Source organism: Sardina pilchardus, chromosome 18 (assembly GCF_963854185.1).
Source record: "Sardina pilchardus chromosome 18, fSarPil1.1, whole genome shotgun sequence".
NCBI lineage: Eukaryota > Metazoa > Chordata > Actinopteri > Clupeiformes > Clupeidae > Sardina > Sardina pilchardus.
The window spans coordinates 4,160,959-4,188,458 of NC_085011.1; the positions used below are offsets into that span (position 1 = coordinate 4,160,959).

Genomic DNA, 27,500 nt, shown 5'->3' on the forward strand with positions numbered 1-27,500 from the left:
ATTGTAAACATTCAAATGTTGGGGCTCTCTAAGCAGAGTCCCACCCGCATCTATGGGCATGCAAGCCATGCTATATGATCCACATTAGAGCTGGTGTTTGTGTTTGTTCGTGTATGTCTGTCTATCTGTCTATCTGTGTGTGTGTGTGTGTGTGTGTGTGTGTGTGTGTGTGTGTTTGTGTGTCTGTGTCAAGATCTAGTGCTGGTTCAGTCATGTGTGTGAGTGATGTGACTGATATGCTTATCGTGTGTGTGTGTATGTGTGTGTGTGTGTCCATCAGAACTTGCAGCTGCTGTCTGACGCACGCTCGGCCAGGGCCTACCGGGACGAGCTGGACGCTCTGCGAGAGAAGGCCGTTAAAGTGGACAAGCTGGAGAGCGAAGTCGGCCGCTACAAGGAGAGGCTCCATGACATTGAGTTCTACAAGGCCAGGATTGAGGTAAACATCCTGTGATCAGTGCATTGTAGCACAGCCACGGGCCATTCCTAACAAGGGAAAGAGATTAGCGTGTTTAGATTGTACATTTATATACTGATGGCTTTGCCAAGCCTGAATCCACGTCTAAAGCTAAAACAATCCGTAGGCTCTGTATGATCGTAAATCTCAAGCGGTCGTGCACGGTAGTTAATAAGGAAATGACATTTTGACTCCCAAATAATCTTTAATATTTGCTCCTTCTTTAAGGATTTCCCCTTTCTTTGGGAACCGCTCACACAAATTAAAAGAATATAATGTTATAGTCCTCCATTCATATCCAGTAGAAGTTCAAACACTGAGAACCTCCTATTATCTGACATTATTATCTTTGCACATTATTTTTTGGCCTGTTCTTATAAGAATATTTCGCTGCTCTACAAACTGACATTAAAGACCTTCTGTTCTATTGCAAGGACTTTATTCCAGAGCCCTATAAAGATATTTGCGACAATGGGTGTTTTCAAAATTTATTAAGGTCTCTATCCAGAGCGGCTCTGGGTCTATCTATAAAGCTATGCTCTATTCGATTCTACTCTATTCTACTCTATTCTATTCTATTCTATTCTATTCTATTCTATTCTATTCTATTCTATTCTATTCTATTCTATTCTATTCTAGTCTAGTCTATTCTATTCTACTCTATTCTATTCTATTCTATTCTGTTCTATTGCAAGAGCCAGAGACAGATTCTCATATCTGCTGAAAGCGTGAACACAGCAGCACTCCAGCTGCATGGCGCTGGTCATCGCTGATGGCTAATGGCTAATGGCCTCCCGCTGTGTGTGTGTGTGTGTGTGTGTGTGTGTGTGTGTGTGTGTGTGTGTGTGTGTGTGTGTGTGTCGTCCCTCAGGAGCTGAAGGAGGACAACCAGGTGCTGCTGGAGACCAAGAGCATGCTGGAGGACCAGTTGGAGGGCAACCGAGCGCGCTCAGACAAGCTGCACGAGCTGGAGAAGGAGAACCTGCAGCTCAAGGCCAAGATCCACGACATGGAGATGGTGAGGAACCGCACACACATACACACACACACACACACACACACACACACTGGGCCTTGGGTCTCCACGACAAGGAGATGGTGAGGAACCGAGCGTGCTCAGTAGGAAGAGCGCCGAGGGAGGGAGGGGGGGGGGGAGTGGGGGGGGGGGGCATGCTGTGGACATTCCTCTGTGTGTGCAGCGTCAGCCTCTCCATGTGTATGCCTTGGCCAAGTGTGTGTTTACGCATTTATGAGTCTGAGTCTGAGTCTGGAGAGAGTGGGGCTGGAGTGTGGATGGCTAAAGTTAGCAGTGCATACAGGTTCAACTCTGATGAACCTCATTTTTAAAGTGGACAGTTTAGCATAGTTAGCATAGTTTTATTATTATTACAACTCCCTTTTCTTATTTATAACCACTGTAACCAAAAAAGGAGATGCTTATATGAGGATACTATTGCATGTTTATTTTGTTTCTATTTCTGATCTGACCGTTTGAGGATGTGTTTACTTGTCATTTTTATTTCTTTAAATGTTTGACTTCTTTCTTCTCTCCCCGCAGGAGCGGGACATGGACCGCAAGCGCATCGAGGAGCTGCTGGAGGAGAACCTGACACTGGAGATGGCGCAGAAGCAGAGCATGGACGAGTCCCTGCACCTGGGGTGGGAGCTGGAGCAGCTCTCCAAGACGCCCGACCTCGCCGAGGGTAACCCCGCTAGTCTAGTACCGTAACCCCGCTAGTCTAGTACCGACCTCGCCGAGGGTAACCCCGCTAGTCTAGTACCGACCTCGCCGAGGGTAACCCCGCTAGTCTAGTACCGTAACCCCGCTAGTCTAGTACCGACCTCACCAAGAGTAACCCCGCTAGTCTAGTACCGACCTTGCCGAGGGTAACCCCGCTAGTCTAGTACCGTAACCCCGCTAGTCTAGTACCGATCTCGACGAGGGTAACCCCGTTAGTCTAGTACCGTAACCCCGCTAGTCTAGTACCGACCTCGCCGAGGGTAACCCCGCTAGTCTAGTACCGACCTCACCGAGGGTAACCCCGTTAGTCTAGTACCGACCTCACCGAGGGTAACCCCGTTAGTCTAGTACCGACCTCACCGAGGGTAACCCCGTTAGTCTAGTACCGACCTCGCCGAGGGTAACCCCGCTAGTCTAGTACCGACCTCACCGAGGGTAACCCCGCTAGTCTAGTACCGTAACCCCGCTAGTCTAGTACCGACCTCACCAAGAGTAACCCCGCTAGTCTAGTACCGACCTCGCCGAGGGTAACCCCGCTAGTCTAGTACCGTAACCCCGCTAGTCTAGTACCGACCTCGCCGAGGGTAACCCCGTCTACTATAGTCTACTACCGACCTCATCAACAGGGGGTCTGGACACATCAAGAGGGGTCCTCCTCAGAGATGCTATGGCGGGGTGGGATAGTTAAAAAAATAGATTAATATTATTAGACAATTACATTAACTACACAAAGTAGGCCACTTAAATGTTTTCCTTTAAAGTTAGGCCAGTTTGATTAGAAAACAAAGCATTACAACGCATTACAAAGTTATGATCAATATCACTGTAGCATCAATACCCTGCAACACAGCTCTAAAGTACCTGCAGTAGGCTAATAGGAGGGGGGGGGGGGGGTCCCTTCTCTGTGTCTATCAGCCACGAGGCCCTTGGCCTGCTGCAAACATGTTGGATAAGACCTCTGTGTTAGCGTTAGCATTAGCGATAGCAGTAGCAACAGCCTGTGGGCCCCAGGCCCGTAGAACCCCACTGTCCACAGTGCGCCAGCCCTGCCCTCGTCCACCCGACTCAACAGATTGGGCCGGCCGACGCTTAGTCACACATGATTGATTCCTGTAATTAATATCTAATGACTGGGAGAGCTGGATTAGCTCCAAGCCTGCTTTTGACTGGGACGCTAATGAGTTTAACCGATCCTAAAGCAGGATAAACCACTGTTTGTTTTAAAGGAATGAGACCTGCTAAACAATAACAATGGACTCAGGCCTCTGACTGTAAGCACCTATGTGCTACACTCTCTGGAATTTTTGTGTAATATTAGCTGAGTCACTAAATGTGTAGAGTGTGTGTCTATGTCTGTGTGTGTGTGTGTGTGTTGGCTGCACTCAATTTAGTCATGTTGTATTGGATTACTCACAGAATATTATGTGTGTGTGTGTGTGTGTGTGTGTGTGTGTGTGTGTGTGTGTGTGTGTGTGTGTGTGTGTGTGTGTGTGTGTGTGTGTGTGTGTGTGTGTGTGTGTGTGTGTGTGTGTGTGTGGTTGCATGTCTACAGTACCTCAGAAGTCTCTGGGCCACGAGGTGAATGAGCTGACGTCGAGCCGCCTGCTGAAGCTGGAGAAGGAGAACCAGGAGCTGCTGAAGACCGTGGAGGCGCTGAAGGGAGACGAGCCGGGCGAACGCCTCCGCAAGGCCGACCGCGAGGTCACCAGGCTCACGCAGAGGGTACGCAGCACAGCACGCCCCCACACACACCCCTCTGTTCCGCTTTGGGTCTGCGTGTGTAGGAGGCCCCAGACACACACACACACACTTGCACACAAATACACACACACTTGCACACAAATACACACACACACATTCAGACACACATTCAGACACAGACACACAGGAATACATGCATGGACATACACACACACACACAGTAACTAAACACTGTACAGATACAAACATACACCTATTCAGACAGACACACAGAAATGTGTAAACACACACACACACACACACACACACACACACACACACACAATAATAAAACACTGTACAGATACAAACATACACTTTCACATATACCGGTACTCACTAACAAGCACATATGTATACACACACAATGTTCACTTTCATATGCGCACACACACACACACACACACACACAAACAGACACACACACACACACACACACACACACACGTTTCAGTATTTTACACTGCAACATCTGTAGCCACAATAGTTGGTTGTTTGATTCAGACTTGGGTTCATGAAGAAGACAAACTGAGCTTGAGGATAATTTCCGTGCGTTCTTGACTTGAGTGCTGGTGACTCCAAGAGCTATTTTCAGAGACCTAAGCCTTTGCTTTAAGCCTGGAATGAAAAGGCATGAAATCGCAATTTCTCTCACAATAGCAGGCACGTCAAGTTCAGAAAGCTGTAAAAAAAAGGGGGGAAAAAATAAATTTGAAACGGAAGCTAGCTTCAAAAACACAGTCTGTCTGCACTGAAAATGTAACCGGTGGTGTCATTTAGTGTGTGTGGGGGTGTGTGAGGCGAACCAAGCCTGTTTAGAACGATACCCACAGCTGCAGTGAAAAGCGTTTGATTGAAGACAATACAGACAGCCTTGTTACCACCCTCCTCCTCCTCCTCCTCCTCTCCTCCTCCTCTTTTCACCTCCTCCTCCTCCTCTCCTCCTCCCTCTCTCTTCACCTTGGAAGGATGTGAGTGGAGAGAGTGATCATTAACCCAGTCGCACTGGGCCTCCACCAGAGAGGGGGAGAGAGAGAGGAAGCTAAGAAGGAGAGATGGAGAGATAGAAAGAGAGGGAGAGAGAGAGAGAGATGGAGGCAGAAGGAAAGAAAGAGGGACCAAAGGAAGACATGAGGAGAGATGGAAGGAGTGTGGGGGATGTGACCGAGAGAAAGAAAGGGGGAGGGGGAGGGAGAGTGGGGGAAAGAGGGCGCAAGGATGGAGGGAGGGAGAGGAGGAAGAGGGCGAGAGAGAGAGAGAGAGAGAGAGAGCAGGCAGCAGCAGCGTGCAGCACTTGACAGGCGTGCAGTACAGCTGTGAGATCTCCTCCTTTCATCCTCCGCCCCTTTAATGCCACCCCCTGCTAACTGCTCAAATGCTACGGCTGCCCACAGACAGCCTCCGCATTATGTCTGCACTGGCTCTAATGGGCTATGTGAGTGTGTGTGTGTGTGGGGGAGTGTGTGTGTGTGGGAGAGAGTGAGGGCACATGTATCGGAGTAATAGTTTTCAATATATTTATTGCAACCAACCATCTGATTGTTTGTTTATACATTTATGTAATCGTTGCAAGTGGGTTGATGTCTGATTGATTTCTGTATGTGTGTGCTTGCGTGCGTGCATGTGTGATTTGTCTGTGTGTGTGTGTCTGTGCATGTCTGTTTGTGTGCATGATCTCTGTGTGTGTGTGTGTGTGTGTGTGTGTGTGTGTCTGTCTGTGTGCATGATCTCTGTGTGTGTGTGTGTGTGTGTGTGTCTGTGTGCATGATCTGTGTGTGTGTGTGTGTCTGTGTGCATGATCTGTGTGTGTGTGTGTGTCTGTGTGCATGATCTGTGTGTGTGTGTGTGTGTGCATGTGTGTGTGTGTGTGTGTGCGCAGCTGGAGCAGCTGGAGGTGGAGCTGCGTGTGGACAGGGAGAGCCTGCGGAGTGCGGAGAGCCTGAGCGGCGACCTGATGAAGGAGAAGGCCCAGCTGGAGAAGACCCTGGAGACGCTCCGGGAGAACTCGGAGAGACAGGTAGCACAGCACAGCACAGCACAGCACAGCACAGCACAGCACAGCACAGCACAGCACAGCACAGCACAGCACAACATTCAGCACAGCACAGTATAGCACAGCACAGCACAGCACAGCACAACACAGCACAACATTCAACACCATTCAGCACAGCACAGTATAGCACAGCACAGCACAGCACAACATTCAACACCATTCAGCACAGCACAACACAACACAACACAACACAACACAGCACAACACAACACAACACAACACAACACAACACAACACAACACAACACAACACAACACAACACAACACAACACAACACAACACAACACAACACAACACAACACAACACAACACAACACAGCACAGCACAGCACAGCACAGCACAGCACAGCACAACATTCAACACTCAACACCATACAGCACAGCACAGCACAGCACAGCACAGCAGGCCAAGACAGCACAGCACAGCACAGCACAGCACAGCACAGCACAGCACAGCACAGCACAGCAGGCTGAGCCAGGCGGAGCTGAGCCCATGGATGATTTGTGGCGTGTTGTTTTGCAGAATCAAACATGTCTGCGTTTAAACAAAAACAAATCAGTGCTGGAGGAGTTTTGGGGGCAGGACGTATTGGTTTTATTGGATTGGGAATGCAGCATGGCCCAAACAGCATTAGGGCTCATTTGGACGTGTCTGGATTGAATTTGAGCAGCAGAGAGGGAAGCCTTTGTGTGCGCTGCAGGCCCTGGATGGGAGAGGCTCGAGGTGCAGGCCATGGAAATGAGCGCCAGACAACATGGAGAACTGACGCAGAAAGGCTTCATTCATAAAGTCGAGCTGGACAAGAGCAAATGGCCGGAGAGTGATTGCCTCATGGCATGCCATCTTGGTGAAGGCAGTTGGAATCGGTCCCACCCACAAACACAATCACACACACACACACACACACACACACACACCAATCAATCAGAGTGAGTAGACTGTTGGCTATGCTCAATGGACACAGGCTTCCAAGAAAGGGCTTGTAATCGCTTCAGTTACAACTCACCATTGTAGTTAACTTATTTATTACACTCACTGTCACACCTTCTTTAATGTTCTTCATTCTACAATGATGTAGCATTTAGCAATATGAATAAAGAGTAACGCCATTTACTTCAGAAGTAGTTCATGTTGGTGTACATGCAATTGTACTGCTAGAAAATGCAGTGTACATCTAAACGATTGAACTGTTTTTAATACAACAAGTTGATGAATATAATATTTTAATGTAACCTATACCAAGAACTGTACTGAAACCAAATTCTACCAGCCTGGTTGTATGGTCATTAAATCAAATCAATGAAGTAAAAATTGTTTTTCCAATTGCGTTGGAGGAACCCATTGCTTTTGATAGACATAAAATCGAGGGCTGAGAAGCAAAAGGGCGTAAGTGACATTTTGGTCAAAATTGAGTTTTATCACCTGAAAGCTTTTGATGAGCTCTTTCTAACTGACACATTTATAGAAGTAAAATATTTATAAATATAAAGTTATTGAACAAAAACCAAAGGTGGACATATAGAAGCAGTTAGATTTGTTTTGGCTCTCCTGTAAAGTTGGTGAAATGTCACTTGCGCCCTCTTGCTTCTCAGCCCTCGTAATATTAATCTGAAGTGACCGTTTGTTTAGCCTCTCTGATTGGCTCTCTGACCCCCACTGACCCCCCCCCCCTCTGTGTCCATGTGTCCAGGTGAAGGGTCTGGAGCAGGAGAACGAGCACCTGACCCAGACGGTGTCGTCCTTACGGCAGCGCTCGCAGGTGGGCGCGGAGGCGCGCGTGAAGGACGTGGAGAAGGAGAACCGGGTGCTGCACGAGTCCATCAAGGAGACCAGCGGCAAGCTCAACAAGCTGGAGTTCGAGCGCAAGCAGCTGCGCCGGGACGCGGAGCTGCACCGGGAGAAGGCCGAGCGCGCCGAGGAGCTGGAGCTGGACGCCCGGCGGCTGGAGCGCGAGAACGAGGCCCTGCACAAGCGTCTGGCCTCGCTGGGCATCACCTGCGAGAGGGTGGAGGCGCTGGAGCGCGACAACGCCGAGCTGGAGGCCGAGGCACGCAAGCTGAAGAAGAAGCTGGACGCGTTAAGAGGCACGGCGTTCCAGCTGGAGGCGCTGGAGAAGGAGAACGCGCAGCTGGACGAGGAGAACCTGGAGCTGCGGCGCGCGGCGGAGAGCCTCCGGTCGGCGGGCGCCAAGGCGGCGCAGCTGGAGATGGAGAACCGCGAGCTGGAGAACGAGAGGAGCCAGCTGAAGCGCGGCCTGGAGCTGCTCAGGGCCTCGTCCAAGAAGAGCGAGCGGCTGGAGGCCAGCTGCCAGGGCCTGGACACGGAGAACCAGCGGCTCCAGAAGGCGCTGGAGAACGGCAGCCGCAAGATCCAGCAGCTGGAGGGGGAGCTCCAGGACGTGGAGGCGGAGAACCAGAGCCTACAGCGCAGCCTGGAGGAGCTGAAGATCTCCAGCAAGCGCCTGGAGCAGCTGGAGCAGGAGAACAAGGTCAGTGTTTCCCACAGAATTTAATTCTATTTGTGGTGGTAGTGTGTTTGTGCGCAAATTTTAAACAAATTTGCGCAAATGAATCGAAATGAGTGTTTGACAGGATTACTAAAGCAACAGCCCAGTCAGGGTTTTAAAGTGAATGAGAACTGTCCATGTAGCTGTCTATGAGCTTGATGTCTGTGTTTCGTTCACTCGAATGTTTTTGATTTGTTCGATTCGATTAAATTTTAAACAAATTTGCGCAATGTACTTATGATGCCAACTGGATTTAATTTGCGATTTAGCCGTCATCAACAACAATCCTTGCTGGATTTTTTTAAAAATGTATTCTTTAAACGTGTATGCATGTTTGTTGAGGAACAGAGAGGCTGCACAAAGGTGTGCATAGCTCTACAATGAAAGGAGTTCATCTAGTTTAAGTAGCACAACATAAAATCATTGTGTGGTGGTCAGTGTTGATATTGTGGTGGGCCGCCACAAATAAGAATAGAATAGAATAGAATATATACTTTTTTGATCCCGTGAGGGAAATTCAGTTCTCTGCATTTAACCCAATTTAACCGAATTAGTGAACACACAGCACACAGTGAACACACAGTGAGGTGAATCACACAACCCAGAGCAGTAATAAGTAATTAAGTTAATAACAAATAAGTCAATGTATGGGGAAACCCTGAAGGTGCTGGAGCAGGAGAGCGCGCAGCTGGAGAGGGACAAGAAGCAGACGGAGAAGGAGAACAAGAGGCTGAGGCAGCAGGCCGAGATCAGGGACTCCAAGCTGGACGACGACAACCAGCGCATCTCCCACCTCGAGAAGGAGAACCGGGTCCTCAACAAGGAAGTGAGCACGCTGAAAGACTCCTGCAACAGAGTCAAAGACCTGGAGAAGGAGAGCAAGGAGATGATCAAACAGGCCACCATTGATAAGAAGACCCTGGTTACGTTAAGAGAGGTATGTATGTTCATTGATGAGGAAATGCTGGAATACCAATTTTGGTGTATTGCTGATGCCAGATTTAAGCAATTCTTTAAATTCTTTTTTACGAGAGTACAAAATTATAAACCCAACGTTGTTGGAGGAATACAGAAAACTTATTATTTTGAAGGCAACATGAGTAGGCCACAAACTTGATGTTGCGTAAGCAGCCTCAAGATAGTAAAACATTAATGGAGGCCGATTAGCCGTGTCATAAATGAGCATTAATGAGCATTAATGAGCCTTCATTAGCCCGATTGCGTCAGTGCTGTGTGAGTCACTGTGTTGATGATGATGGCCCAGGAACTGGTGAGTGAGAAGCTGAAGACCCAACAGATGAACAACGATCTGGAGAAGCTGACTCACGAGCTGGAGAAGATCGGCCTCAACAAGGAGCGCCTTCTGCATGACGAGCAGAGCTCTGACGACCGGTAATATGCAAATGTTATTATAATATGCGACTTTCCCCATATGAGCTCACACCTCCACACTCAGTAGTCCAGTATCAGCTAAAAGCATATAGCCATCGTGACAGATCCCACAGAATAAACCTAAAGTAAAAGCCAAAAGTACTAACTTAGTTGGTTTAAAAACTGTAACCCTATAAAGTCATTACTTTTCTGAAACTGTATATGCATTCAGCAATCTTGGCTGTGTTTTGGTCATTTCCTGGTAGTGATTTCCTTATCTGCGTGAGTAGTAACGGCCTTTCGAGGAGAGCCCCGTTTTGAATGAGTTTGCATATTACTGGTGCATTGCTGCAGGTACAAACTGCTGGAGTCCAAACTGGAGTCGACGCTCAAGTCCTCGCTGGAGATCAAAGAGGAGAAGATCGCCGCCCTGGAGGCCAGACTGCAGGAGTCCTCCAACCTCAATCAGCAGCTGCGGCAGGAGCTCAAAACAGTGCGTGCTACTCTGGAACACCAACACTTAAGATCACTACCATTTTATTTAGCATGTGTTGAAGTTCATACTATGTAGGAATGCGTAGTAGTAATAGTAGCTATTATAAAAGAATAAAGAGAATGGAACCATGGCCGCTGTTGTAGATGGTATCTGATTGCTTGCGCTGGCTGCTGTTCTCCCTCCTCAAATCTCTTGTTGGCTCTGTGCAGGTGAAGAAGAACTACGAGGCCCTGCGCCAGAGGGAGGAGGAGGAGCGCATGGTGCAGAGCTCGCCCTCTAGAGGCGGGGAGGACTCGCAGGTGGTGCACAAGTGGGAGAAGGAGAGCCAGGAGGCCACGCGGGAGCTGCTCAAGGTCAAGGATCGCCTCATCGAGGTCGAGAGGAACGTGAGTGAGCCCCACACCGCCACATCACAGGCGCGCGTCGCCCCGCTAAACACCGCTTTCTAAATACAGCCGTGTAATTTGAGACGTTGCGGCCCAGACGCGTCTAACTCTAACCGTGCGGATCTGACGTGACGTGATGTGCGTTTGGGTCCACAGAACGCCACCCTGCAGGCGGAGAAGCAGGCGCTGCGCTCGCAGCTCAAGCAGCTGGAGACCCAGAGCAGCAACCTGCAGGCACAGATCCTGGCTCTGCAGCGCCAGACCGCCTCTCTGCAGGAGAACAACACCACCCTGCAGACCCAGAACGCCAAGCTGCAGGTCTCAGATCCAGCTCACGCACTCTCTGTCTCTGTCTCTTTCTCTCTGTGTGTCTCTCTCTCTCTCTCTCTCTCTCTCTCTCTCTCTCTCTCTCTCTCTCCCAATTCAATTCAATTCAAGGATGCTTTATTGGCATGACAAACAAGACATTCATGTTGCCAAAGCAGTCAAACAAATGTATCTCTCTCTCTCTCTCTCTCTCTCTCTCTTTCTCTCTCTCTCCCCCTCAATTCAATTTCCATTCAATTCAAAGGAGCTTTATTAGCATGACTGTCTGGGTACAGTGTTGCCAAAGCTCTCCCTCACTTTCTCTAATTGCATGTCTGAATTCTAGTTGCTCTCTCTTTCTCTATCTCTGTCTCTCTCTCTCTCTTCCTCTCCCTCTCTATCTCTGTGTGTGTCCCTCTCTCTGTCTGCTCCCCATCCCTTACTCCTGACCCCAAGCATCTCTTGTACTCTCACTCACACACACACTGCAGGTCTGACCTCCATCTTGCTCTGTCCTCCTCCTCTGCCCCTCCAGCCCTGGCTCTGCCCTGCCCACTAGCGTGGCCTGGTGCCCCCCTCTCACCCAGCCTGTCCTCCCCTCCTCTGCCCACTAGTGTGGCCTGGTGCCCCCCTCTCACCCAGCCTGTCCTCCCCTCCTCTGCCCACTAGTGTGGCCTGGTGCCCCCCTCTCACCCAGCCTGTCCTCCCCTCCTCTGCCCACTAGTGTGGCCTGGTGCCCCCCTCTCACCCAGCCTGTCCTCCCCTCCTCTGCCCACTAGTGTGGCCTCGTCCCCCCCTCTCACCCAGCCTGTCCTCCCCTCCTCTGCCCACTAGTGTGGCCTGGTGCCCCCCTCTCACCCAGCCTGTCCTCCTCTGCTCTGCCCACTGGCGTGGCCTGGTGCCCCCTCTCACCCAGCCTGTCCTGCTCTGCTCCGCCTAATGCGTCCAGATCAAACCTCTTGTCATGGATTACTGTCTCTGTCAAGCCTGAGTGATGGCAGAGGGAAATCCCCATGTTAAATCCAGCCCCAACATCAGTCTGGAGAGAGGGAGAGAGAGGAGAGAGAGAGAGAGAGGAGAGAAAGAGAGAGAGAGAGAGAGAGAGAGAGTGAGAGAGAGAGGAGGAATATAAAAAAAACAAGGTCACAGAGTCGAGTGGAGTCTAGTCAAATTTAGCCGTGGAAGTTTAGCTTTCCTGCAGCTGTGCCCGAGAGTAATTACACGTTCCCTCTGCTCCCAGCACTTTCCATTAGTGCCCGCAAAAAAAAAAAAATGTGCTTGCAAAGAGTGTTGTTGAGCAGGGCAAACTGGCACCGTGCAAAAATGTGCCAGTCAGAAAGACATCAGCTCATGGCGCTGTGCCCCCTAATGCCCAATAATCTGGTGTAGTGCCAGTCCAGGGGGCTGTACTCTGTAGGATTATCTGATCAGTGTGCCAACAGCGCCCTTCTACAGCACAGAGGCCAGTCCAGTCCAGTCCAGGCCAGTCCAGCAGTAGCAGCGTGGTGATGTCCTCCATATGGAAGAGATGTAGCATCTGTGTCCTATACCAAATATGGGCGCGGTGTCCACAGGGATCCTGGGTCCAGTCCAAACCATGTACATTTCACAAAGCCACTTCCTGTCTCTCTCCTGTCTACTCATTTCCAAGTCATTCACTGACCCGTGAAATAGGTCAAAAGCCTCCATATACAGTATGCACTGAGAATGCTGTACGTTTCTCAGACATCCTCCTGATTGTGTGTGTTGTGTGTGTGTGTGTGTGTGTGTGGTGTGTGCGTATGTGTGTGTGTGTGTGTGTGTGTGTGTGTGTGTGTGCTTGGTGTGTGTGTGTGCGCGTTGTGTGTGTGTGTGTGCATTGTGTGTGTGTGTGTGTTGTGTGCGTAAGTGTTGTGTGTGTGTGTGTGTGTGTGTGTGTTGTGTGTGTGTGTGCGTGTGTGTGCTTTTTGTGTGTGTGCGTGTTGTGTGTGTGCGTTGTGTGTGCGTGTTGTGTGTGTGCTTGTTGTGGGTGTGCGTGTTGTGTGTGTGTGTGTGTGTGTGTGTGTGTGTGTGTGTGTGTGTGTGTTGTGCGTGTGTGTGTTGTGTGTGTGTGTGCGTGCGTGCGTGTTGTGTGTGTGTGCGTATGTGTGTGTGTGTGTGTTGTGTGTTGTGTGCGTGTTGTGTGTGTTGTGTGTGTGTGTGTGTGTGTGTGTGTGCGCGCGCGCATGTGTGGTGTGTGTGTGCGTGGTGTGTGTGTGTGTGCGCGGCAGGTGGAGAACTCGACGCTGAACTCCCAGAGCGGGGCGCTGATGGCGCAGACGGCGCAGCTGCAGAGTCAGCAGTCGAGCGCGGAGGGCGAGCGGGACGGGGCGCTGCGGGAGCGCGAGGAGCTGCGCTCCATCTACGAGCAGCTGCTGCGCGACCACGAGAAGCTGGCCGCGCTGCACGAGCGCCAGGCCGCCGAGTACGAGGCGCTCATCGGCAAACACGGCGGCCTCAAGAGCAGCCACAAGAGCCTGGAGGTGCAGCACCGCGACCTGGAGGACAGGTGAGCCGCGCCGACACCATATCAACACCATATTAACACCATATCAACACCATATCAACACCATATCAACACCATATCAACACCATGTATTAACCTCATAGCTGGAGGACAGGTGAGCCACGCCAACACCATATCAACACCATATCAACACCATATCAACACCATATTAACTGGCCCCATGTATTAACCTCATAGCTGGAGGACAGGTGACCACACCAACACCATATCAACACCATATTAACTGGCCCCATGTATTAACCTCATAGCTGGAGGACAGGTGACCACACCAACACCATATCAACACCATATTAACTGGCCCCATGTATTAACCTCATAGCTGGAGGACAGGTGACCACACCAACACCATATCAACACCATATCAACACCATATTAACACCATATCAACACCATATTAACTGGCCCCATGTATTAACCTCATAGCTGGAGGACAGGGGAGCCACGCCAACACCATATCAACACCATATCAACACCATATCAACACCATATCAACACCATATTAACTGGCCCCATGTATTAACCTCATAGCTGGAGGACAGGTGAGCCACGCCGCGGGCAGTCTGGGCCGTCTACAGCGGCCGAGATCTGGCGCCGTTAGGGTCAATATAATTTCCCGCATATAAGCCGCATTGCGTATCAGCGTTTTATGCAAAGTGTTTTATGCAAGTGAAAGGAAACAAAACCATATTAACACCATATTAACTGGCCCCATGTATTAACCTCGTAGCTGAAGAAATTTAGCAAAATCAATATATGAGCCATGGCTAATAGTCAGGAAATTACGGTACACACTGGGCTCTTCTCATTCGTCTTTTCATCTATCCTCCCTTCCTTCCTTCCTTCCTCGGTCCTCCGGCTCGTTCCCACTGATCTATAAAGAACACTGGATAGACTATCTCATTGGTGCCGCCCCAGTGTACTTTATAGATCAGTGGGAACGAGCCGGAGGACTGAGGAAGGAAGGAAGGAAGGGAGGATAGATAAAAAGACGAATGAGAAGAGCCTACCGCGATTCTGGTGTAAAAAAACAACAACAAAACAATGATAATAGTGACCAGTGGAGCTGTATCTGGGTCCTTACACTTTAAGCCAAAAACAATCCTCAATATTAAATTGGACATTGATATGTGTGGTATTTATAGATGACACTGATATATCTTTACCAAAAATAAAAACCCTTTTTATCCCTCACTTTCATCCTCTATAGCTGTTGTTGTTTCATTTGTGGTAACCATTGATTTATGTTTATATTTTACAAGTATGTATGTACCGGTAAACAGTTTTTGAATGTAAACTGGTTTTGACTGTTGTTGTGTTGTCACCTGAGCTGTAACCTCCGGTGTCGTCATGCTGCCTCATGCCTGTCTTGTGTGTGTGTGTGTGTGTGTGTGTGTGTGCGCCCATCTCAGGTACAACCAGCTGCTGCAGCAGAAGGCCCAGCTGGAGGAGCTGGAGAGGGCCCTGAAGGGCGAGCAGGAGAAGATGCTGACCGAGAACAAGAACCACGAGGCCACCGCCGCAGAGTACCGCAAGCTGAAGGACGAGCATGACCGGTCAGTACAGGAGGAGGAGGGGGGGGGGGGGTATTATGGGATGCTGGACACCCCAGCCGTCCTATGTGGACACAGACCTGCACCGCAAGCTGTGTGTCCTCTCTTTTGAAGGATTTCAGTAGTTGTGCTTTGAATTTAAAAATGAGTTTTTGCATCCCTCCATTTGAGGTCTTGTGACTTGTCTTGTAGAAGACTTGCATGCTTAATGGTGAGGTCAGTGATGTATAGTCTTTTGCTATGTTTGTGGAACTGAGCAATATTCTCCCCTCTGTGTCCTCTGGCTGGCTGTTCCTCTCACTCTATTTTACACAATACAACTCCAGAGTCTTTTACCACAATCAAGAACGGCATCTTTCATGAACACGATCATCAAAGTGTCTGCTGTTTACCTCTTTCACTGGCCTCGCATAACTAAGCCGATTGTCCCCCCCCCCTCCCCTCTGCTGCGGTTTGTCCAGGCTCAACCACACGTATCAGCAGCTGGTGAAGGACAACGAGGGCCTGCAGTCTGACCACAAGGCCGTGAAGAGCCAGCTGAATGCCGCCAGGCTGGAGCAGACGCGTCTGGAGGCCGAGTTCTCCAAGCTCAAGGAGCAGTATCAGCAGCTGGACATCACCTCCACCAAACTGACCAATCAGTGTGAGGTATGGCAGCGTACCGCCACGTCACATGCAAGTCGTTACAAAAAGTTTTAGGTCCTAAAAAGTATTACATTTCATGCTAAATGTTGGGTGAAACGTGTAATGGCTTCCAAGCTCTTTTTTGAATCATGGTATCCAATAGGATTCCTTTCAAACAAAACTGCTTCTGGTCACCCAGCATTGACTGGCCAGAAGCTGACTGAATGGATCCGTGACCCAAATTAAAGCTAGATAGCCATTACATTTTTGTCAACGGAAAAACTGTTAAGATCTCCCCCAACAACATCAGAACAACTCTGACACACACCAACAGTAGGTAAACAACTCCATCATTCAGTATCCCCACGCTGTACACACACAAGTAGATACATAGCTGTACACACACAAGTAGATACATACTGTAGCTGTTTCCTCCAACACCCTCCAGGCCAAGCGCCCACAGTAAATAAACAAGTCCATCCCTCAAGTGTCCTTGACTCCATCGATTGATGTCTGTGCTTCTGCACTCGCAGTGCAGTTATTTGTAAGGTACTCTGGCGAGGCGCGTCCAGTCATCGACTGGGTGTAATATGAGGAAGTGATGAGATTACGCTCCTGCTGGAAACAGACGGAGAGAGACAGCGGAGGAGTTCGGTTCAGGCAGAGTTCAAGCCTGCATAAAGCCGCACTCCAATCCACTGTCGTGCCAGTGTAGGTTGGCTCTGCGTGGAAGTATTGACATTCTCATTGGGTCGAGCGTGATTTATGAAGGCAAGTGGGTCTCTGTGGAGACAAATGTGCACCTAAGGAATGTGTGAACATTCCGGAACGCAGAAGTTCTGACATTAGCAAGCATTAGGCAGTAGCACGTCCCAAAGGAGAGTGCTTTGGCATGTCCTGGTATTGTGTTTCAGGGAGGCAAACTGTTCTGTTTTAGCCAGCTGTTCCTGCTGGGGTGGTGGATTATGCAGACTGGATTATCCGTTTATGCGCATGTGTTTGCATGATATTGTCAGTTCATGAGCCTAAGCACATCTTCTCTCTAACCCCCCCCCACCCCCCACCCCCCCCACAGCTTCTGAGCCAGCTGAAGGGGAACCTGGAGGAGGAGAACCGGCACCTGCTAGACCAGATCCAGACCCTGATGCTGCAGAACCGGACGCTGCTGGAACAGACCATGGAGAGCAAGGACCTGTTCCACGTGGAGCAGCGGCAATACATGTGGGCAGCCATTCCCCCCCGTGCTATACTATACACCCACTGAGCTGTATAACCCCACCATCCCCCCCGTGCTATACTATACACCCACTGAGCTGTATAACCCCACCATTCCCCCCGTACTATACTGTACACCCACTCAGCTGTAACCCCACCATTCCCCCCGTACTATACTGTACACCCACTGAGCTGTAACTCCCGTGCTATACTGTACACCCACTCAGCTGTAACCCCACCATTCCCCCCGTACTATACTGTACACCCACTCAGCTGTAACCCCACCATCCCCCCGTGCTATACTGTACACCCACTGAGCTGTATAACCCCACCATTCCCCCCGTACTATACTGTACACCCACTCAGCTGTAACCCCACCATTCCCCCCGTACTATACTGTACACCCACTGAGCTGTAACTCCCGTGCTATACTGTACACCCACTCAGCTGTAACCCCACCATTCCCCCCGTACTATACTGTACACCCACTCAGCTGTAACCCCACCATTCCCCCCGTGCTATACTATATACCCACTGAGCTGTAACCCCACCATCCCCTCCGTGCTATACTATATACCCACTGAGCTGTAACCCCCGTACTATACTATATACCCACTGAGCTGTACCCCCCATACTATACTATATACCCACTGAGCTGTAACCCCCGTACTATACTATATACCCACTGAGCTGTACCCCCCGTGCTATACTCTACACCCACTGAGCTGTACCCCCCGTGCTATACTCTACACCCACTGAGCTATAACCCCTGTGCTATACTATACACACCCACTGAGCTGTAACCCCATAGCCTTATGCTACTCTGCCCAGCACTAAGTCCCAGCTTTACTGGTGCCTCTCACTGCCACTGCTCTTTTGGAGGGCCTGACCTCCACACTCATAACACACACACTGCTCTTTTGGAGGGCCCGACCTCCCGATATCACACACACACAGCGCTGGGGACTGTCTGCTTATTGTTTATGTATTTAATATCAAACTAGTGTTAATTTTGTCAATTTTCCCTTTTGTCTTTTGTTCCTCCTTTATTTTAATTTTTTCTTTCTTTTCCTTTCTTTCTTCCCTTCTTTTTTCTTTCTTTCTTTTTTCCCTCTTTCTTTCCTTTCCATTTTTTATCTCTCTCTTGCTCCCTCTCTTTACCTCCCTCCGTTCCTGGCGCAGTGACAAGCTGAACGAGCTGAGGAGACAGAAGGAGAAGTTGGAAGAGAAGATAATGGACCAGTACAAGTTCTATGACCCCTCTCCCCCACGCAGGTGAGCATATGTGCGCCGTTAGCAGTTAGCCTGAGCAGCTGCTCGTGCCATGACCTCTCGTAGCGCTGGCTAACGCAGCAGACGATCGCAGTTAAACCCTAAACCTAGCAAAGACATCTTAGTAGTCCTCCTGTGCATGTGTGTATGTGTGTTTGTATGTGTGGGTCAGAGAGAATGTGTGTGTGTGTGTGTGTGTGTGTGTGTGTGTGTGTGTTTGTGTGTGTGTGTGTACAGAGTGGGAGTACCTGAATTAATATCTGTGATACGACAGACTTCTCATAATAACACCCCTGTAGTGTAAATCCTCAGTGCCTTTGATACGAGTGCTGTTTCTATCAGACGTGTGTATCTGCCTGCACTGGGAGTAATCGGCTCATTTTGTGCTCATGTTTCAGAGCCTGGATTAGCAGGTATTTGTTTGTTGTGTGTTCACCTGTCTGCATGTCAACTCCTGCAGCGTTACACATGCAGTCTCTGTGCCCTCATCCTACCCCAGACCAAACAAAACAAAAACAAAAACAAAAACAAAAGCAGACTCCCTGGCCTAGTTAGATACATGAGACGCTGTGAACCTTTAAGTGCTAAGTGCCCCCTGTCTGATAAATGAAATGGATGTGTCATATTGTTCATTTATCATCTGATGCTCATGTGTGTTCTCATCTGTCTCCGCCTGTGTTGCATGAGTTGGTCTGTAAGCCACTGCAGGTGTGTGTGTACTGAGAGGCTGTTCTTTTTCTTTTTCTTTTTTCTTTTTTTTAAATATGCTCCCCCCCAAAGTCTCAGGCTGCAACTTAAATATCCCTCACCGGATCCTTCTGAGCTTCTAGAAACCCCATGTGTCTCTCTCTCTCTGTGTTGCCCCCTACCCCCTCCCTCCCACCCCCTACCTACCACTCCGCCCCTCTCCAGGCGGGGCAACTGGATCACGCTGAAGATGAAGAAGCTGATCAAGCCCAAGAGCCGCGAGCGCATGCGCTCCCTGACGCTGACGCCCACGCGCTCCGACTCCAGCGAGGGCTTCCTGTCCGTGCCGCTGGACAGCCAGGACAGCTCGTCCATCGGCTCCGGCTCCAACTCGCTGGACGACACGCTCACGCACAAGAGGAGCAACAGTGAGTGTCCGGCGCCCGCACCAAACCGGGGCGCACTTGCCCCCTAACGTCCTTCAGCAGTCAGATAGGGGACTGGTCAGACGGGAGAACAGGTCAGGCAGGACAGGACAGGACAGGACATGACAGGGCAGTCGAACGTCTGACCAGCTGCTCTTAAGCAGGAATCTCAGCCGCTTTGCATGGCCCGGATTTTACGTTTTTGATTATGTGTGAACTAGCGCTAACAGTGCGTAGCTTCTAGCATTACAGTAATTCTCTGAGGGGAAAAAGTGTTTCTATTGATCACAGAAGCCAGTGCAGCTAAGCCATATGCAGTACGCAATCACTCAGGCCTTTTCCAGAAACTTCTCCTCTAACCAAACAGAAAGTGTCAGGTGAGGTTAGATGGATGGATGAGGTCAGATGGAGTTTTACTGTGGGTCATTTTTAGAAGGCCATGAGTGGACCCAGCCCAGTTCCTGTCCACTCCTGTTCTTTCCAGTCAGTCAGTCAGTCAGTCAGTCCATCAGGCAGGCAGTGGGAGAACAGCTCATGGAAAACGGAGCCTGGGTGGGGGGGGGGGGGACTTAAAAGGCTTTAATGGTTTGCTGACTCCTATCCTGTTGCTGGGAGTGTGTGTAGTTGTGTGCTGTGCTGGTGTGGGGCTAACACGTGCTGTGTGTTGCTTGTTTTTCCCTCTCTCTTTGGCAAAAAAGGGAAGAAAATTCAGCACACCCAATCGCAGGGTTCCTCGACTGGTATGCTCCTGGGGGAGTGGGGGGTGGGGTGGGATGGGGACAGGGTGGGGGGGTCCATAGCCGAGATGTCCTGTCCCCCCTGGGCACGGGAACACGTTGTGACCCATCGTTCAGTGTCCATACCTATTAAAAGGTGCAATGCATCATGTTAAGAACGGCCCAATAGCCCATTAGTAACTGACACATTAGCCCAGTTACTGTTCTATACGTTTTTGTGTGTGTGTGTTCTTTATGATCCTTTCTTTAATGTTTTCCGTTACGTAATATCCTGCTCACTAATCTCAGATTGACTGCGGTGAGGGATATAATAAAAGAGTTTTGTCTCAGAGACACAAACTCTCTCCAAAAACCATTGAACTCTCTTTAGTCCTGCTATTCAGTGGAGGCCCAGGCTCAGTTGTAACTGTATCAGCACTGTGCTGTGGTCAGACAGAAGTCACTGGACCAGTGCCACTTGAGCCCCTGGGCTCCAGTGCTGTGGATAAGCATCCACTACTGAGGAAGACTTTAAGATAGATCTCAGGCCTGCTGAATCTCTGGGCTTTTTTCCACCCTGTGCAAATACAAAGGGCTCCTTCTGGGCATTCCGTAAAGCAACACTGCAGTTCCCTTGGTGTCCTCCCCCATATTGTCCTCTCAATTGCACCCTTTAATAAAGCATCACCCTTTTGTGTGTGGTGTCCACGTCAAGTCTTTGGCTGCCAGCATATTGTCTTGGGTCTCTCAACCTCTTTCACAGCCATCCCAGTGTTTCTGTGTGTTTGTATTGAAGTGGTGATATGTCTTATGTCATTGCGTGTGTGTGTGTGTGAGAGAGAGAGAGAGAGAGAGAGAGAGAGAATGAATGAATGTGAGTGAGAGATTGATGGTGTGTGTGTGTGTGTGTACGAGCGACTGAGTTTGTGCTTGTGTACATAATTGTGAGCAAGTGAGATTGTGCGTGTGTTTGTTTGTGTGTGAGAGAGAGAGAGAGAAACTGATTGAGTTTGTGTATGTGTGCATGATTGTGGGGGAGAGATTGTGTGTGTGTGTGTGTGTGTGTGTGTGTGTGTGTGTGTGTGTGTGTGTCTCTCTCATGTTATGTCCAGTCGGTCGTCGGTGCATTGGTGTGTCCCCCCTCCTCTCCCCTTGCTGTCAGCATTGTTAACGCCCATCTGTTCTCTCCCCTTCCCTGTTTTTGTTTTGTTTTTTCTTTTCCTCCATCTCCCCACTCGGCCGTGTCTTGGCCTCTTCACGTGTGGTCACTCCTCGTGCTGTGGCCGCTTGTCTGTCCAGTGACGGCTCTGAAGCGCCTGCCCTTTATGAGGAACAGGCCCAAGGACAAAGACAAAGTGAAGGCCATCTACCGCCGGTCCATGTGTAAGATCTCTGGCAGTCTAGCCTACCTCCTCCCCCACCCCCCCACCCCCCCCACCTCCACCCTTTGGCCTGTGCCTGCCGCCGACTCCGACTCCTCCTCCTCTTTTTTTTTTTTTTTTAGTCGTTTCTGTGCTCAGGTCTTTTTTGTTTAGCTTAAGAGTTGATGTCAGTTTAGCTCACAATTATGCGCCTCACTAAGCACTGCTATGGAACCTGTTAGGGAACCTCAAGTAGTTTCCCTGTTTTTTGTTTTTTGTTTTTTGCATGTTAGCACCAGTAGCTGAAGATAGTGCAGTTGCCATGGAGACGTTCTCTCACATAGAGCGAATGTACTCAAGGATAAGCAATAGAGCCATAGGAGTATTGTGGTGTTTTTGTCTTGATATTAGCGTAACCCCGGTAACTCGTACCGAAGTAGAACCTTAACTTGCGGTAGATAATAGATACTAGCAATCATAGCTAACTAGCTAAGCATAGCTGCCCATACTGTAGCCATTTGATTATAGCCTGTAGCCTGTGTGCTTTCCAGTAGCTAACTGTAGAGTGAGAATGTCTCTTTACCATCCCTTAACTCTTTAGTATCCTGTCACTAACCTGTGTGTAAGTGTCGCCTGTAGAGTAGCTCTATTGGTACCAGACAGCAGGCGGGCATCGGTGTTGTGTAGTGTTTGCCATCTCTGGCCGTGTGTGTGTGTGTGTGTGTGGCCTGTGGCCCCATCTTTGCTCGTGGTGTGTGTGTGTGTGTGGTGTGAGTGGCGTGTCCCATCTTTCGCCCTCTGTCACTGCTGCATGGCAGGCATGGCTAACGTCCAGTAACTACCGCCTCCTCCACCACCACCACTACCACCACTACCACTACTACCACCACTACTACTACCACTACCACCACTACTACCACCACCACTACCACCACCACTGCTCCACCACCGCACCACCTCACTGCATCCTCTGCCCTCTTCGCAGCCACCGTGTTGGGAATGAAATGGAGTGTGCAGACTCACACTGTCTCTCTCTCTACCTCTTTATTTGTTTCTTTCTTTCTTTCTTTTTCAGTTACCTTGTCTTTCCTTTCTTCCTTCTTTCTTCTCTCAAATTTACATTTCTTTCTTTACATTTTGGTCTTCCTCCCTCTACCTCAACAGTGCTGTATTTGAACACTTTATCTGTTTTGTTTTAGTTTTGTGTAATAAGTCGTTAAGTGTTTTTGGTGTTATTTTAGTATTTCTCTCTTTTTTTCTCTCTTCTGTCTGTTCTTAAATCTTCAAGAACTCTGTATTTCTCTCTTCAATCTTCCAGAACTCTCTCTATCTTTGCTGTTCTCTCTGTCTGTCCTCTCAGTTGTGCGGCTGCATTTCAACTCTGCATGCCACCGCTAACATGGCTGTGTGTCTCAGGCCACCGGCGTGAGGCGCAAGAGGCCCTTGCATGCCCGCCTACTGCCCTCTCTTTCTCTCTCTCTCTCTCTCTCTCTCTCTCTCTCTCTCTCTCTCTCTCTCTCTCTCTCTCTATCTCTTGCTCTCTCTCTTTCTCTCTCTTTTTCTCTGTCTCAGTCTCTCTCTCTCTCTTTCTTTCTCTCTCTCTGTCTCTCTCTTTTTCTCTGTCTCAGTCTCTCTGTCTCTCTCTCTCTTGCTCTCTCTCGCTCACCCCTCTCTCTGTCGCTCTCTACTTTTGTCTGGGTGCTCACTGTGCCCCCCCTCTACCCCCTCATACTGGGAGATGTGTGGTGAGGGAGGGGTAAGGAGAGGGTGGCACTAGGGTGCCACGGGGCACAGCGGGGCATCTAATCTAGCCTTTTCGTGTCCGTCCGTCTCTGTCCAGCCATGAACGACCTGCTTCAGACCATGGCGCAGGCCGGGGGCCAGTGGGCCGGCAGCACCGACAACCTGGACGACCCGGAGGAGTCGGCCCCTGGCGGGCAGCGCATGAAGGAACTGGGCCCCATGGCCTACTCCACCAACGCCATCAACTACGCCACCCTCAGCCTGCCCGCCGGGCACAGGAGCAAGCAGAAGCTCAAGGGCAAAGGTACAGACAGCACTGACCATCAGTACTGACCATCAGCACTGACACTGTCTGAGTACAGCAGGAGAACGTGTTGTGCATGTCTTTGTCACAGACAAAAGGCAATAGTTTTTTGTGTGAATTTGAATAAGTGTGTGCGAGTATTTTGGCGAGTCCGTTTTTGAAATTAAAACAGGCATTTTTGCAGCATTACAGCTCTTTTTTTGTCTCTTCTGGACACGTCAAACCTTTTCAAGCTCTGCTGTCCATTGGCTCGTCTGAAGTGCTGCCCTGCCCTTGTCCTTGTCAGTGATGTTTTGTAATACGTGTTCCGTTCCCTTGCCAACAGACAACGCCTCCTATGAGGACGTCACCCCCACATCCTCAGAGGAGCCCAGCGGAACACGAGCGCAAGGTGAGAGTGGCACTCCAAATGCTAACGCTGCGTTCAATAACACAGCGCACTCCAAAACGCTAACACTGCGTTCAATAACACAGCACACTCCAAATGCTAACGCTGCGTTCAATAACACAGCACACTCCAAATGCTAACGCTGCGTTCAATAACACAGCGCACTCCAAATGCTAACGCTGCGTTCAATAACACAGCGCACTCCAAATGCTAACGCTGCGTTCAATAACACAGCACACTCCAAATGCTAATGCTGCGTTCAATAACACAGCACACTCCAAATGCTAATGCTCCATTCAATTCCATTATTATGTGATGAGGCAATAATGGGATAATAAATCTCTCTCCGGGTCCAACGGCTTTCAGAGTCCCTTGTTGTTCTCCATAGACCGTCAATTATAGTAATGACTCTGTTAGTTTAAAGTTAAAATCGCTAAACTTGGGAGTTTAAACTAACTTTGTTTTACAATCGCGAAAACGGTGGTGATGATGACAAAGTTTACAAGTTGCAAAAACCGTCTGGCTGTGCTAGTAAACATCCTTTCACAAAAAAAGCTGTTGGGTCCGTGACGTCGGACTTAACAACCGAATAGCACGGCACACGGCAGACTAAATGTCAGGCAATTCCTCCCTGAGTCTCCAGTGCTGTGAGAACACTGAAAGAAAACACTAGGATATATTTACTCATGCTGATCAGTCTGCCACTCTACCATGTGCGGAGGCAGAGTGTTCGTAAACAACATCTTGACCTCAATTTCTCCTCATTTCCCTCATTCCATCTAGCCAGTCTGAACTGCTCAGCGTCCATCTGTCTCCATCCCAGCTCCGCCTGACTGTGTCTGTTTTTATGATGACCGGGCGCCATGTTTCCATTTAGTCCAGGCAACTCGCTTCCTGTATGTGCAAAAAAAAAGAGTATTCTCAGCGGCTTTGCGTGAGCAGTCAGCACACAGCTGAGGAGTCACGTTAGGGCTGGACCCTGTCAGTGTCCGGTCGGTGCCCTGTCAGTGTCCGGTCGGTGCCCTGTCAGTGTCCGGTCGGTGCATATCAGAGCGCAGTGGACCGTGGGGACAGGACAGTGCAGGACCGTGTAGCACAGTGTGGTCTCAGAGACAGGGGCGCTTCCCTGCTGCAGGCCCACAGGCAGGGATGCGCGTCTGTGTGTCCTGGGGATGGGAGTCGCTCAGCCCTGCGGTCCAAACCAGCCGCCACTCTGGAGTATTCATATGCAAAGACGGCTGATGCCTAACAGCGCCTATGTAGCCAGCAAGACCTGTGTGTGTGTGTGTGTGTGGGGGGGGGGGGGGTTATGTGTTTGTGGACGGATGCGTAAGTGTGGGTGGGGGGTTGTATGTGTTAGAGAGAGAGATAGAGGGAGAGTTTGTGTTTTTGTGTGCGACTGTGCGTGTATGTGTGTGTTTACCTGTGTGTGTGTGTGTGTGTGTGAGAGAGAGAGAGTGAGAGCGAGAGAGAGGGCTTGTGTGTGTGTGTGTGTGTGTGTGTGTGTGTGTGTGTGTGTGTGTGTGTGTGTGTGTGTGTGTGTGTGTGTGTGTGTGTGTGTGTGTGTGTGTGTGTGTGTGTGTGTAAAGGGGTCTAGTTGTCACAGCCCGATGTTTGTGTTGCGTTGGACAGGCCTGCAGCTCATTAGCAGGGCCCAGGTTTCGTCCTCCCTCGCCTCCTCCTCCTCCACCATGTGCCGAGTCCCCTGTAGCATCTGTAGTAGTAAGTGGCTCTCACCCGCATGCATGTGTGCCACTGGACACTAACCACACCACCGCACCATCAACTCATACACACATCACACATCTCACATCTCAACTCATATACACACATCTCACATCTCACCTGCATACATGTGTGCCACTGGACACTAACCACACCACCGCACCATCAACTCATACACACACATCACACATCTCAACTCATACACACACATCTCACATCTCACATCTCAACGCATATAAACACATATCACATCACACATCGCAACTCATACACACACATATCACATCACACATCTCAACTCATACACACACATCTCTCACATCTCACATCTGAACTCATATACATACATATCACATCACACACCTCAACTCATATAAACGCATCTCAAATCTCAATCACATACACACATCACACATCTGAGCTCATACACACATCTCACATCTAATATCTCACAACTCAATTCATACACACATCTCACATCTCAACTCATATATACACATCACCCATCTCACATCTCAACTCATATAAACCCATCTCACATCTCAACTCATACACACATATCACATCTAACATCTCACATCTCAACTCATATACATCTCACATCTCACATCTCAAGTCATATAAACCCATCTCATATCTCAAGTCATATAAACCCATCTCACGTCTCAACTCATACACACATATCACATCTAACATCTCACATCTCAACTCATACACATCTCACATCTCAAGTCATATAAACCCATCTCACATCTCAAGTCATATAAACCCATCTCCCATCTCTCACTCAACATCATAAGGTCATCTTTTCCCATCACCGTCTGTACCCATTGTCCATTTCTGTCCACTCTGACAACCCTCTGGACTGCTGACTGTAACGCTCTTTGGTGGACACTGTTGGTGTTGGGGGTATTTGGGGTATTTGGGGTATTAGGGGTATTTGGGGTCCGGCATGTCCTACACACTCCTCCACCCAAAGGTGCAAGCTGATTTCACTCACAGCGCAAGTCTCTGGTTGTGTATGGCTGCTCTATGAGCCGCCTCTCTCTCCATTCGCCCTCACTAGTGTCCCGCCTTCCCCGTCCATTGACTCCGCCTTCCCCCACTGTACCACCCCTCCTCCGACTCCTCCTCCTCCTCCCCCCCGGTCCTCCGGGCTTTTCTCCAGAAGGGTCTCCTCCTCTCCCTCCTCCTCTCCTCCTCCTCTCCCTCCTCTCCCTCCTCCTCTCCTCCCCACCGCTCATGTCTGTCACCGGGCGAGTGGATCCAAACATGGCGCCGTGCCACGGGCCGCCTGCCTTGTGCCATCTGCTGCCCCTGTGTGACTCGTTCTCATGCTGTGTGTGTGTGTGTGTGTGTGTGTGTGTGTGTGTGTGTGTGTGTGTGTGTGTGTGTGTGTGTGTGTGTGTGTGTGTGTGTGTGTGTGTGTGTGTGTGTGTGTGTGTGTGTGTGTGTGTGTGTGTGTGTGTGTGTGTGTGTGTGTGTGTGTGTGTGTGTGTGTGTGTGTGTGCGTGCGTGCGCGCGCGCGCGCGCGCGCGCGCGTGCGTGCGTGCGTGCGTGCGTGCGTGCGTGCGCACCATCTCATCTCATCCCTGTCCAGCCTCCAGACCCGGCCGTCGCCATAGTAGCAGGACCACCAGCGCTAGCATTAGCTATAATAACTCCCTCTCCCTCTCCCTCTCCTCGCCTTGCAGTGCCAGAGGTACAGACACACTGCTTGCGTCCAGCACCTGTGTGTGTCCACTAACATTAACCCCACTTCTGTCTCAAACGTGGCGTATGGCACTGGGCTGCATGTTGTTTGGGTTTTGGGGCTCCTTGGTGTTCTCTTTTCCACACACAGATTTTAGAAATGGGTAAGGTTTGGGTATCGCTAGAAATACGAGTT

At 49.8% G+C, this 27,500-nt stretch overlaps 1 protein-coding gene across 2 annotated transcripts in view; it reads left to right on the top strand.

The window, feature by feature from the left end:
- LOC134063562 (girdin-like) overlaps positions 1 to 27,500 on the top strand; it is a 69,782-nt gene that overhangs the window by 36,347 nt on the left and 5,935 nt on the right. The window contains exons 10-31 of one of the 2 annotated variants that reach the window (XM_062519137.1): positions 281 to 439; positions 1,329 to 1,475; positions 2,016 to 2,160; positions 3,751 to 3,920; positions 5,818 to 5,955; positions 7,683 to 8,480; positions 9,163 to 9,435; positions 9,763 to 9,890; positions 10,224 to 10,362; positions 10,575 to 10,751; positions 10,908 to 11,069; positions 13,307 to 13,584; positions 15,012 to 15,155; positions 15,614 to 15,800; positions 16,852 to 16,997; positions 18,174 to 18,266; positions 19,176 to 19,378; positions 20,074 to 20,115; positions 21,391 to 21,474; positions 23,293 to 23,499; positions 23,825 to 23,890; positions 25,520 to 25,609. In XM_062519137.1, coding sequence (XP_062375121.1) covers positions 281 to 439; positions 1,329 to 1,475; positions 2,016 to 2,160; positions 3,751 to 3,920; positions 5,818 to 5,955; positions 7,683 to 8,480; positions 9,163 to 9,435; positions 9,763 to 9,890; positions 10,224 to 10,362; positions 10,575 to 10,751; positions 10,908 to 11,069; positions 13,307 to 13,584; positions 15,012 to 15,155; positions 15,614 to 15,800; positions 16,852 to 16,997; positions 18,174 to 18,266; positions 19,176 to 19,378; positions 20,074 to 20,115; positions 21,391 to 21,474; positions 23,293 to 23,499; positions 23,825 to 23,890; positions 25,520 to 25,609 — 3,976 coding nt within the window. The remainder of the gene's footprint in view (positions 1 to 280; positions 440 to 1,328; positions 1,476 to 2,015; positions 2,161 to 3,750; positions 3,921 to 5,817; positions 5,956 to 7,682; positions 8,481 to 9,162; positions 9,436 to 9,762; positions 9,891 to 10,223; positions 10,363 to 10,574; positions 10,752 to 10,907; positions 11,070 to 13,306; positions 13,585 to 15,011; positions 15,156 to 15,613; positions 15,801 to 16,851; positions 16,998 to 18,173; positions 18,267 to 19,175; positions 19,379 to 20,073; positions 20,116 to 21,390; positions 21,475 to 23,292; positions 23,500 to 23,824; positions 23,891 to 25,519; positions 25,610 to 27,500) is intronic. The other variant, XM_062519138.1, reaches the window with a different exon arrangement.